This window comes from Trachurus japonicus, chromosome 9 (genome assembly GCF_045865225.1).
Source record: "Trachurus japonicus isolate A0001 chromosome 9, Traja_1.0".
Lineage (NCBI taxonomy): Eukaryota > Metazoa > Chordata > Actinopteri > Carangiformes > Carangidae > Trachurus > Trachurus japonicus.
Window position 1 is genome coordinate 9,770,097 of NC_140915.1, and position 13,159 is coordinate 9,783,255.

At 41.8% G+C, this 13,159-nt stretch overlaps 1 protein-coding gene and 1 long non-coding RNA gene across 3 annotated transcripts in view; both read left to right on the forward strand.

Moving 5' to 3' along the window:
- Positions 1-13,159, forward strand: part of LOC146980968 (uncharacterized) — a 330,839-nt gene that overhangs the window by 112,741 nt on the left and 204,939 nt on the right. The gene's annotated exons all lie outside the window — the stretch shown is intronic.
- The window catches only part of antxr2a (ANTXR cell adhesion molecule 2a), an 83,693-nt gene that overhangs the window by 19,286 nt on the left and 51,248 nt on the right, over positions 1-13,159 (forward strand). Inside the window, exons 10-12 of the mRNA XM_085785885.1 lie at positions 1,241-1,310; positions 11,985-12,063; positions 12,839-12,934. Coding sequence (XP_085642011.1) covers positions 1,241-1,310; positions 11,985-12,063; positions 12,839-12,934 — 245 coding nt within the window. The remainder of the gene's footprint in view (positions 1-1,240; positions 1,311-11,984; positions 12,064-12,838; positions 12,935-13,159) is intronic.

Genomic DNA, 13,159 nt, shown 5'->3' on the forward strand with positions numbered 1-13,159 from the left:
CACTGTGCTCCTTATTTTTGAGTTTGCAGTCTGTTCTGTTGAAAAAAAAAAAAAAAATTCAGGAAGCAAACAGGATTTGGCACCGAGCGCCCGTCTCTTCGAGCGCTCATTTGGCCGTAGGATCTGTGGGATCGATGACTGCCAATGACAACACTTCCCTGTTTGACAAGTTATTTTTGATTTTTTTTTTCTTTTTTATTTGTCATCATTTCATCTTGACTAAAATACCCGAGCATATTTTTTTCCAGTTAAAAAATAACTCTCGTCTCGAATCAGGAAGTAAGTGGCCATTAGCAGATGTCTCCCTGTTAGTCCTTTCTCAGTCTCGGCTGTCTCACATTTGCCCACTTGGGGCTATTTATTCCCTCGTTGGCTTTTGCATGTGTTGAGTCCAGACCTTTTTTAACAGTGGGGCCACCTTATAATTATGGACAGGCATCATGGCGACTATGAAACAGGCAGCGCATATGTGGAACAGATGCTCCGAGGCTTCTCCACCACTGAACCAGTCGGAGAGCTGAGCAGAGATTTAAAAAAAAAAAAAGAGAGAGAGAGAGAGAAAATAATCAATAATCTGAATCGACCAACTAATGATCCAATAAAAATAGAGCAGATTTCAGTATAAAAAAGCACCCAGAGAAACCAAAACCTGCAAAGTGTTGGATGGATGGTGGGTCCAGGTGGTGAGGGGAGGGGGCGGGGCTTTGGGTGACTGCTACGTTGTGACATCACAAAGTGACAGGAAGTCCCGACAGCTGGTTTTAAGGCTCAGTTTCTGAATACAGTGCATTTCTCTGATACTTTAATTGATATAGAACCTAGAGCTGCTTTGTAATCACACTACATATTTAAATATCTCAACTTCAAAAACTTATTTAAACTTGACAGAGTTAGTAGGAAGATTGTCGGCCTGTTGGAAATTGAAATATTCTTCAAATAAAACTGAATGGATAATGATTTTTGAATATGGCTCATCATAATTGTGTTTTTTTTGTCCAATGAAATAATGTTCCCGAGGTTCAGGTTTAGTGTTTATTTCAAGATTAATAATAATGAAACAGCAAAAAAAAAAAAAAGTAGCATTTGCTCATAAAACATAAAAGCAAAGTCTCTGAAGATTAAAAACAAACAAACAAACAATTAACTGTGTGTTTCATTTCCCCAGGAATGGGTTTTTACCTTTTTTTAAAGCATTAAATCTGAGTTGTTATTAATATGTTGTCCTTTTTTGATTTTGCAGATCAGAAGCCGAGCGCAGTGCGCAATGATTACCTGCTGTGTCCTGCACCACGGCTCTATGAAGTCGGACAGTAAGTTTTTTTTTTTAATTAAACATAATGACATCACTATCAGCCAGATAATGGTCTGATACCTCCTCAACGAGACTATTTCAGCTTTTTAAAAATTCTTATTTCCCTCTTATATCAACTATCTGAGCTCTTAATTGACATCCTGTCGCTCACGCTGCTTGGATCAGCTGGAGAACATTTAACTCATTTAACTGTCCTGTTTTTCTGACTCTGACATGATGTCAAAACATTTTAAAGTGCCGTTTTCGGTCCTAAAAGTGGTAAAAAACAATGGTGGGAAGACGCCAAAAATAACAAGTCATCCGACATAAACGAGACATTATCATAAATTACAATCGTCTTCATGTGTTGAACCTCAGGTCTCCTGCCAAGATCCAACAGCGGCAGTAAAATAAAACCGTTTTTAACATGCACAGCCTTTTAATAATCGGAGGAATATGGTTATTTAGAGCTCATAAACAATAGTGAACTGAAGGAACAGCAGGAGTAAAGTACAGTAGAGTAATATCCTCATGACGTGAGTTTTCCGTATTAACCGATGTGTTGCTGATGTGAGGTGAGGTCAGTGCGAAATTTCAGTTATAGACATCAGACAGTGAACTCAGCATCTGAATAAAATCTAAAATTAAATGGTTTTCTCGTGTAAAACCACAAACCCACAAACACACACACACACGCTCAGATGTTCACTAATACTTCCTGTGTTTCACATCGCCAACATCAGGACTCTCGTTTCCTCTTTTAGTTTCTTGTCTAAAGCTCCTCTCTTCCTCTTCCTCTCTATCTCTGTCGATTTGTCTCTGTTTTTCTTATTTATCTACATCTTTCTTACATTTATCTTGTTGTTTTTTGCGTGCATGACGTTACATTATGTCGCCTGCTGCTTTTACGTCGTCGTCTATGTGCAGATCAACAATCCCTAAATCTATAAATCGCCTGTATGTTAAAACAGTAGCTGAGGGGATGAGCGAAGTCGACGCGGTAAACATTGTAGAGATGTAGGCCGACGGAGGAAAAAACAGCCCATACATACATACTGTACATCCCATACAACGCTCAAAGATTCAAGTGGAAACAGTGTAAATATGCGTCGCTATTGTTTGACTTCCCGACGTCATCTCTCCTCCTTTTTATTTATTTATTTTTTAATCCCAAACCGTAACAGATGATCGCTAAGGCCTTCTAGATGGAACAACAGATTTTCATGTCCTCGCCGACTGCAATCCAATCAAAAATGTATGATTACGAGCGCCGCTGGCTCCTGAAGGTCCTCGGGCTCCCAAACAAGATTATGTATCGCAGGACGACGCTGTCAGCCTGAACCCCTCACCTCAGATAATCCACAACTGCTCAGTGTGATGTGTTTATATCCACCCCAAAACACTGTAGCTGTGTCTCTGTGTGTGTGTGTGTGTACGGCAGCGATAAACCAGGGCATGAGGCGTTACGTATGTGTGTATGTGTGTGTTTTCAGGGTTGAAAAGCGTCAGTGATTTCTCAGTAACACAAATATTCACATGGAATCAACAACGAACTGATGAGATTTTGTCACGAGTCAAAGGTCAAACCTCACAAAACATGTTGTTTTTTAGCTTTTAGCTCAGAGATCCCTGTTTCTTTTTTTCTTTCAAGTTTTTCATTGATCGTTCAGTTCAATTCAGTTCAATGGGCTCTATGCACAGCTCCACTACTTCCTGAACTTAATGCTGCTCCTTTATTTCCTGTTTTACATTATTGGACAAACTGATTAATCCAGGTATGTCTGACCATTGTGACTACTCAGACACACCTGGATTAAAAACAGGAAATAAAGGAACAGCATTAAGTTCGGGAAGTAGTGGAGCTGTGCATAGAGCCCATTCAATACAACGTTTGTATATTCCTGTTTCACAACTCCCAGGTACAGTATGCACTAGCTATGCATTAAGTTAAAGTTAAATGTCAAGCATTATGTGATCATAATAGAAAAAGTACTAGAATTAATAAATGATCAATTAGAGAAAATGAAGGAACGGTTTCAAAATAACGTAGATTTAAAAAACAAAACAAGATAGACGACTCATTCAAAAGAAAAAAAGATTAAAGTGGAGTTATTTAGTTTCTTCAGGTGTTTTTTTGTTGCACCGTTTGTACCAGAGTTCCCAAAATATGTCGTTGTCCTTGTTATAGTGACATCTCTTTATCTGTCTCGTCCTCATTTGGGCTTTTAGGTTCCGTTTTTGTTAGTTGTTAGTTGTTCGTTTTGAGCTGTTGGAGTCGTCAACAGCTCAATTTAGATTGTCTTTTTCTTTTTTTTTACTCTTTAAGTTGTGTTTTGTATGTAGTAAAGATAGTCTCAGCTCAATGGCCGTTCTGACCCCAGAACAGCCAGGAAGTCAGCTGTCAGGTGAGCAGTGACTGTCCTCTCCTGTCTACTCTGTGATATTAGTCTCTGAAGTGAAGAGACAACATATTCTTTCTCTCTCTAAAGAAATTAAAACACTCGAGTCACTTTGCCAAAAAAAAAACACAAAACACATCTTTTATTAAATTCCTTCAAAGTCCTCTCTGCATATGTTACATGAGTCTGGACAAACACACAGTCAAACTGTTCCACCTGGGCTGTTTGGCAGAGAGAGATGAAGAGTTTCTGTCTGCTGCTCAACAGGAGAATGTGAACACTGATTCATTCACACACATTAACACACAGATACTGTAAACACGCACACGTGTACTTGGTTTGTTTAGTTTATTTCCATTTATTAACACAGTTTAGCTCATGGTTACCTGTTTGAAAACAGTAAATAGGACGACAACTAACAGATATTCTCATTATGGATGAATGCATCACTTAGTTTTTGATTATTTAATCATTATTGTCACTCATCAATCATCATTATTTGTCTTTTAAAATACTGATGCAGGGTGATACGTTCACATTTCACATTGTTGAGATGTGAGATCATCAAGTCAAGAAAACCAGAAGATTTGTCACATTTCTTTTGTTTTTACTAGATGTATTAATCAGTACATTTTTCAATTATACAAACAGTTGATGGTTTTTGAACCTTGAATAATTTTAGCATTTAAAAAATAAGATAAAATGCAATTTTTTCTTGAAGAAAAATGTATTTCTTTAAATTTCAGGCATAATTATACATATACACTAGTTTGATGAAGGGGATTTTTATCTTTAGCTATTTTTAAAAAGCATTTTTTCTTCCCACAGTTGTGCAGTCACTTGATTTTTCTCTTGATCGATGCAAAGGAAAAAAAAGCTAGATTATTGAACACAGCTGGTTGAACAGAAGCAGCTTCTGCAGACGCGCTCAAAAACCCAACAGAGCAGAACATCATCTCCTGCTCTTGTTACAGTAAAAAGATGAACTTGAGCGTCTACATCTGTAAACCACGGGGCCGATAGGACCTGAGCTGCTGCTGCTGCTGCTGCTGCTGCTGCTGCTGCGGCCGCCATTTGCAGAAGGCCTTGCTTAATTAACTCTTGGCTGCCGGTGGTGACCCATTAAGCAGTTAGCTGGTACGGGGCGGCGAGTAAACACATCTGTTGGAGGGGCTTTAAAAGGATGTGCGACAGATGCAGCCATTCCCTTTTCCACGCTCCCCATTTAAATAATTCACCATGCACTGACAATCCCTGCACCCCGGGCCACCTGCACCGCCGCGCCGGAGCCGCAGCCCGGGAACTTCCGTCTCCGTCCATCTGTCTGCCAACCGCTGCTCCCATCACCGCCGCCACCGGGCCGACCGCCGCCACCGCCGCTGCACTGGGCGCCCACGTTAACACGGCTCAAGTCAGCCGAGGAAGAATCACCTTTTCATGGCACGTTTCCTTCCTTCCCCTCGTTCCCGCTTTTTAACCATGTCTGGTCCACATGGGGCCTCCTCCTCCTCCTCCACCACCTCCTCCTCTGTGAACTCCTGTGTTGACCTCACAGACGTTGATGGCTGGGGGACATATTTCCGAGGAAGCCGCAGCCTCTCCGTCCCACCGGGGACCCGGAGCGGTCCACGGCTCCATGTCCAGGAATCGCTGTGTCCTCAGTTGGTCATTGAGCTGTGTAGGAGCACTCATGGAGCGGCATCATCTGCGCTGACAGCTGTGGCATCAGGCTTGAAACGCTGGCATCTGCTCATCCCCTTCCTTCCCTTCCCTCCTCCTCCCCCTCATCTCCATCAGGAGACCCTGCATCCTCCCTCCTCCTCCTCCCTCCTCCCTTTCCCCACTGGGGAGCGTCGATGGAGGGGTTAAGTGGCTGCGCTCTTGCAAGCAGCATGTCCTCACCTGGTGTTTTCACAATAACGGTGCAGGGCGAGGAATAACTGAGCGGGGAGGCGACACCTGCTTTACAAAGCAGGTACAGTATAGCTAAACGCTAATGCTCGTCAATAATTAAAGCGCTTCGTCTCCCACCGGAGCTGCTGCAGCGCTCCCATCTGCTCCGGTGGGAGGATGTGAAGATGTTTGTGATAGAAATGTCCTGTTGTTTGACTGTCCTCCATGTGGCTGTGACATGACCAAGCTGCAGCTCTGTCTCGGCGCGGAGGAGGCTCGTCTGATCTTAAACTTGCAATATCATTACACATAAATATAATCAATAATCTGGAGCCTCCACTTGAATCCAGGGAGTGACCTCCACTTTGAACTAGCTCCACATGTGACAGTTTGATCTGGATTCATCTCACAATTTAAAAGTAAAGACTAAAGTAGTGGAGCTCAGACCTTGATTTCCACTCATTTTCTCTACTGTCTGAGAATTGATTAGAAACTTGCTTTATGTATGATAATAAACCAGCTGTTTTCAAGATTCCTTACATATACATATAATAGTGATGAAAATATAATCAAGTTGCACAATTTCTATCATTACAATAGAGTTATAGTTATAAGTTGCAGATATGTTGTACTGAACCAAAATAAATACATACACTTTACTGATGTTGTACCAGTCATTATTTCCATAGATAGAAATGATAATAAAATCATATTAATGGACATTCACAGATATAAATCTGGTGAGAGATTTGGACCTTGAAATCTGAACATTATCCAAGATAACAGGAAATAATAAAAAATAACAAAATAATTACACTAATTGACGATCCAAATATCTAAGTATAGTTCATAGAGTTACAGATTAGACTAATTATAGCCTTTATAGATTATAAAACTAATCTTAGTTGGATTATCATATTGACAAAGGTAATGCAGATTTGCTGTTGCACATCTCATTAGTAAATGAGTTAATTAATAGAAGTAAACGGGTAGAAAATTGGAAGGAAATGGGTCAATTGGAAAAAAAGACAGTACGTATTTGAAGATGTGTAGTTAAGACATCGTGTCGTGCAACAGACTGAAGTCACCAGCTGCCGTGCCAGAAAAACCATCCGCTAGTTTCAGCGTTGGAGCGTCGCTCTGGAGCAACAACTTCACTGATCTGGTCCCGGGCTCCGTGACTCCCATCATCGCCTCCCGTCAGAAGTTCAGCGGCATCGGCGGCACAAACTCAGAGAGCAGAGAGTGATGGCTCCTGCTGGATGCCGAGTGACAGGCGTCGCATATGCTCTGCTGTGAATTATTCAACCTCCTCAATTTCCACATCTTTAAGCGAAGTTTGAAAAGCCATTAGCGTCACCATTGTCAGCCTCTCCAGCTGTATCGCATCACCAAAGCTTAGTGTCACCGCGGGGCCTAGCTACTTTCTGACACATTATATCGAGCCAAGGGACAAAGTTTTTTTTTTTTTTCTTTCTCCCGACTCACTGCCAGAGATCTGCGGCGAAGAAGAAGAAGCCTTCTGCCATTCAACTGGTGTCCCTGGGAGCCCGCGTCGCTCCTCTGCCCAAATTTTGAGTGATCCCTCGGCCCCCGTGACGATCGGCCCTCTCATCTCCCATTTACTCAAACACAAGCAGCGACCCACCGAGCAGCTGCAGCTCCCGCCTCACTGTCACTCACTGCACTAAAGTTAAATGACAGGGAGTGTTGTTTTCAATTATTCATACAGCTTTTTTAAAAAGACTAGCTCACTCGCCTTTTTTTTTACACTTTTTAACCCTTGTGTTTTGCTCGTATATCCACTTTAAATTGAACTTAACTTTCCTAGATTGAAAAGTATAAATATGTTAGAGTTTTGTCCCTAAATATTTCCAGAAATTCTCAAACTGAGAGGAATCTGTGATTTTAATCATGGTGTAATTAGATTGCCTGTCAGTGACATCATATCTTCTGCGCGTGTCGTTGCCTACCAGAAGCTCCAAATGGACAGTTGTCTGGTTCTAAGTCACATTTTACAGTTTATACACTTCTACACATTGGTGATTTAAACCAGACGAAGGCTTTTTGCCATCAGACATCTGGAGAAGCTGATGTTGAATGTTGGACAGCCGATCTCCCAGCAGCTGGAGACACTGGAGAGCATCGGAGAATCACTGATGTGAAAACTGCTTCTTTCAGTGTGTTTTCATTACCCCTAGAAATACGCAAAACTTAAATATCGCAATTAAAAACTGGTAATGGAAACACCTACATTTTGGAAAACCTCTCAAATTCAAATCAAATCAAATCAAATCAAAGTGTTATGGAAACACTTATTTCGGTTCGAGAACATCAACAGCTCATTGAACGTATCCCGGGTCATCCATCTGCATTCCCAATCCTCTCCCAGAAATCCCTTATTCGTGGATGCTGCCACACATGAAGGGCTTTGCCTTTGAGCAATCAAGCGCTGCCTTCGTCTTCTGTTAAAAACAATAACATCAACAGCTGTAGCGGCAGCTGAGATCACTGTCCCAACACCTGGAAACACATGGAAATGCAAGATGCTTACATCCATCTCGACTCATTCGCAAAACACCTTTCAATGGAAACACTTGCAAATAGCAGTTGTACTTTGTCAAAATTTCAGAAATATCGCTTTTATTTTGCGAAACCTGTAATGGAAACCCAGCTATTGTGTCTACAGGGTTTTATCCCCCGGTTCATTTGTTGTTGTGATGGCGGTAAAAACCTCCGGAAAATCGCTACCTATAGAAGACACAATAGTTAAGTCGTCTCAGCTCCTCCTGTGTTGCAGAAAAAACAACATTATTTGTAGTTTCTACTGGTTTTTATCCACTTGTCTGTTTGTTTTGGAGATGAGGATTATTCAACTGCTGGGAAAAAAAGCTTGTTATCAAAGAGACAATAGAAATAAAGGTTAGCAGCATCATCAGATTTCCCCAACAGCATTGGAAAAACGCTGCTTTCTGGGATCAGTTTGATTTCCTGAACTTGACTTAAGGAATCCGAACCCAGAAACTCTTTATTGTTGTTTAGATGGAGAAGGTACGCCCTGTGTATTTGAGTTTGCAGCACCGAGGACGTCATGTGAAATCTTTCCACTGACAGAAACAGTCGATTAGCAGGAGATTGATTTTCTGTCGAGTGACCAATAGACTGACTAAACATTCCAGCACTAATTGTAATATTACCGCTGTAATGGATGTTGTCATTCTTTTGGTAACATTCCTGGAAATAAAGGCTGAAAAAGAGAAGAGCATCTATGACTTATGCCTGAGTGCAGGAGCAGATTCTGCCTACTCAACAGTAACTCGCTAAATTAGCAGCCGCTGTCTCAAGGAGAAAGAGAAAGGGGGGAGGAAAGAAAGAGAAAAAGAGAAAGGCCTGGTTGGGTGGATGGGTGGGTCGTGGTGCGTTAAAGATGTCCAGCGATGTCAGGGAAAGGGAGGGAAAGGGAGGGGAGGGCGGGTGGGCGTTCGTCAGTCTAACTCGCTTGGGAGCTTTCCTCCTTCACACACCGGGGTCCACACCTCCAGCTTGATTAACAACCTGCCCACCATTATCACGGATTGAGGGTGTCGACTGAATTAGCCTCTCCCCTCACCCGTTCAGCACCAGCACTTTAGTTAACATGCAAAAGACCCCGAGCGAGCGGCTTCGCTGAGCTGCAGAGGCCTGTGGAGTTTGGGTTTCACAAAGAGGCGACGAGGCCAGTTTGTGATTGCTACAGTTTCATGCAGCAGAAGTCGTTTTTTCCTTAGTGTCGTAGTAGTAGTGCTTTATTCACATACACACAAAATTATAATTAATTTGCGAGATCATATTGTAGGAGTCATTTGACATTAGACATACACAACATGCATTACACTTAAAGGGATAGTTCAACATTTTGGCAAATTGGCCCATTGCAATAATCCCTATGGTTATAGCAGTAGGTTCGTTGCCTTTAATTGTCGGTGCAAGCTATTTTTAGAACGGCGGAGCAGAGCCGTGAGATGCTCAGAGCTACGCTACGGAGGCTAATGGGATTTCTTGGTTTCCTTCATCAAACTCATCAAATACACAATCCAACAACTCCAAAACGCTCTGGTGGACAAGTTGTGACCTGCACATTCACCACGCTATGAGATAATAACACAACGTTACCAGACAGAGTTGTTTTAGAGGGAAATACAGAGACTGCTTGATGAAAAACTGTCCCCGACGGGAACACCCATCAGTGGTTTTGCATGAATTTACCTCTAGAACAACTCTGTCTCATAATAGGGTTCAGCATCTTTCTAGCCTGGCTAATACCGATCCGGGGAAGGTGTATTGACCTCCGACTTCCTCTAACCAACGAAGATCACGATGCCTCCGTGTGTAACTGGACAGACCTCTAAACCAATCGGAGCATTGATCCAGATGAGCAATGGAAAACATGTCACCAAATGTGGTTGTTGTAGTTTTGGAGGAGCGATGGCGTCCAAGGACCTCTGTTGGTTTTGCAAAGAAAATCTGAGAGTGTCTGGTATCTGTATAGCCACTCGGCCAATGCTACGACGTTACGCTGCTCTTCTGTTGCATGTAAACAAAAGCTGCGCTTCTCTGTCGCCATCACGTTCAGCCCGTGTTTGTACAAAAAACTGTTTGTGATTGGTGTGATTCTCAAGTTTTTGGCGGAAATGGAAGTCGGCTTCAGCTAAATAAAATCGGCAACAGGTTCATCTACATGTAAGCATCTTCCCCAAGGACCAGAGAAGCCGCGGGGATCAAACTTTGTGATCGTTCACCTCTCAGGAGCACGAGTTAAAAGAGAACTGGGAGCTCCCGATTTAAAGACGTTGGGGAACAAAAGAAAAAATCTGCAACACATGAATTAATAATAACACAATGTAGGACAAACATAACAACAGAATCAAATCGTATAAAAACAATAAGCAAATAAAGTGGAGGCATCAACAAGTCAGAGTGTCAAAGTGCATCTGGTTTTTCAAGTCCTCTTTTTAAATATTTAGCGCGGGTGAATAAGGAAAGGTGCAAAGGAGTCAGTTCAGACTATTTAGAATACAGTGCATAGTAATGGACACATGGTCTGGTTGCTCATCTGTTCTGAACCACAGGAGAATTAGCGGCCCAGGGCTCTGCCTCGGGCTAAATCCAAAGCAAAGAGAGCTCTCTTGTTATTATTCTGCAGCACCGGTTTTTATGCAGGCCTCCCCTGTACGCTACCACACACTCACAGCTGGCCCCCTCACACACAATAACACCACTCCGCCGACTTCTTTCTCTCCTCACTCTGTCTTTTTTTTTTTTTTTTTTTCATTCTTTCAATGTGTGTGTGTGTTGAAGGGAGGATTTCAGGCGTTTCACTTGTTCCATATCCTGAATTCTCATTAAACCTGTGGTAATTGGATTGGGCGTAATAGACATATGGAAATTGCGGTGCCGTTCATCATTAGGGTTTTTTAATTGCACCCATTTTGGCCTTCGCATTCCCCCCCCCTACCCCCTTCCACCACCACCACCACCTCTAAATAAGTCATAGGAGTTCACGAGCCTTGTTACCGCCGGTCCGATTACTTCATCCAGACACGCGCTGACGGCCGTGATAATGAGAGGATTTCCTCCCTCTCAGTTTGCGCCCATTGTGCTCCTCATTGAGACTTGTTACTCCTCTTTAAACAGGATTTGCTCCTCAGACAATGGCAACAATTTTAGCCCTTTATTCTGCAACTGGAAGCCACGAGTTGCAGCCGATGCAACGTTTGACCTCGGAGGCAGATGCTGATTTTGATATTTCAATGTGAAAAAAAATGTCAAATTTGACTTGAATATGTGACTAAAAGACACAGAGTTGTGGTGTTTATCCTGAATATTAAAGTCCTTGACTGAAAAACCACATGATTGACAACATTTTTTGTCCAACATGGATGAACATTTGGACAGGAATTCTATTTAGTCGTTCAGTTTAGATGGAAAGTATCAACTTGGGCCTGATGTCTAGTGTTGAACGTGGACATTTATAATCAAAGACAGATAGGTTATAAGTCATATTATGTATTTATGGTGCATTTAACCTAATATTTCTGCAGGATTCCTCTAGTTTTCCTGCAGAAACATGTCACGTTCTTAAATTTACAGCCTAAAATGACTCAAATTGATGCATTGCATAGGAAACAATTGGTGTTAAAGGTTCAGTGTGTAATAATTGTCAAGGTTTATTGGCAAAATCTGAATATACTACCCATGAATGTATTATTACAAGTGTATAAAAGCTATAAAACAACATTTGTTGGGTTTTCGTAGCCTTATATTTATTATAAACAGAGATGTTTTGTGAGTTTGCATCACGTTGAGCCCTCTGGGCCACCGTGCCGACACTGATTCAACAACGTTTTTTTTTCTCTCCTCAGGACCATGGAGGTTCTCGTCAGCCTGAACCACGGCAAGTCCTTCATCTCGGCCTCCCACACCATCACCGCGTCCACATGTGTGAGTTAACGTTAACTGAAGCTCCTCGCTCTGGTTTCAGAAATAACTCAGAGTTCCTCATGTGAAGTTTCAGTCTCTCATGCTGTGGTTAAATTGCGTGATGGTCTGTTGCTCCTCTTCCTCCTCCTGAAACGGAACAAAATCTTTTCTTCTTTGCAGTAATCATAATAGACTCTTGTTTATTGGTGTCAATTCACCACATTTAACAAAACTTGGGGAAGCCACAGTAGTTATATAACTATACAAACTGTACACCTTACTGCTTTAGGCAAGGCAAGGCAACTTTATTTATATAGTGCATTTCATACCAAGGCAACTCAATGTGCTTTACATAAAGACAAAACATTTTAAAAAAACAGCATAAAAACAAAAACACAGAGTTTAAAAACAGGAGCAAAGAAGAATAAAAAGAAAACTTCCCATCTGTGTAATACTTTCTTATGCCTTACAACTACCAACACTGTGTATATAGTTTTGTTCTATTCTTGTAAATAACTGTATATATATATTCCTGAAACATTTTGGTACATAACTAAATGTCTTTAAATCTCTATATTTACACATTCTTCTACTTTTTTTACCTTGTATGTTACAAATGCTACTGGAACAACCACATTTCCCATGTGTGGGATTAATAAACAGTCTGATATCTTGTGTTATAGTTTAGAAAACAGCTGCTTCTTCTCAGGAATCAAAACCAAAGTTGATATTGTTCGGATGTACAGGTATTTGTTGTTAATTGTTGCTTTGTGTCGTGTCTCTGTGCTGTGTGCAGTCGGACGGCCTGGCGGTGGCCATCGTCTTCCTGGTGCTGCTGCTCCTGGTGGCCCTGGCCCTCATGTGGTGGTTCTGGCCTCTGTGCTGCACCGTGGTGAGTAACTCAGAGCTGCTGATTCATTCACACTGGTTTTGCACAGATGGAGATGCAGAGTGGTGTCACGTGTTTCCTCTCCTCTAAATCTGATGGTGGCTGCAGGTTTGACAGTTTTACGTGGTGACAAATGGGTGTGTGTGTGTTTTTTTTAAATCCTCACCATTGCAAACATCCTGTTGTTGCAAACCCAGCTTAAACCTCACACTTTGGTTTCTGTAACAA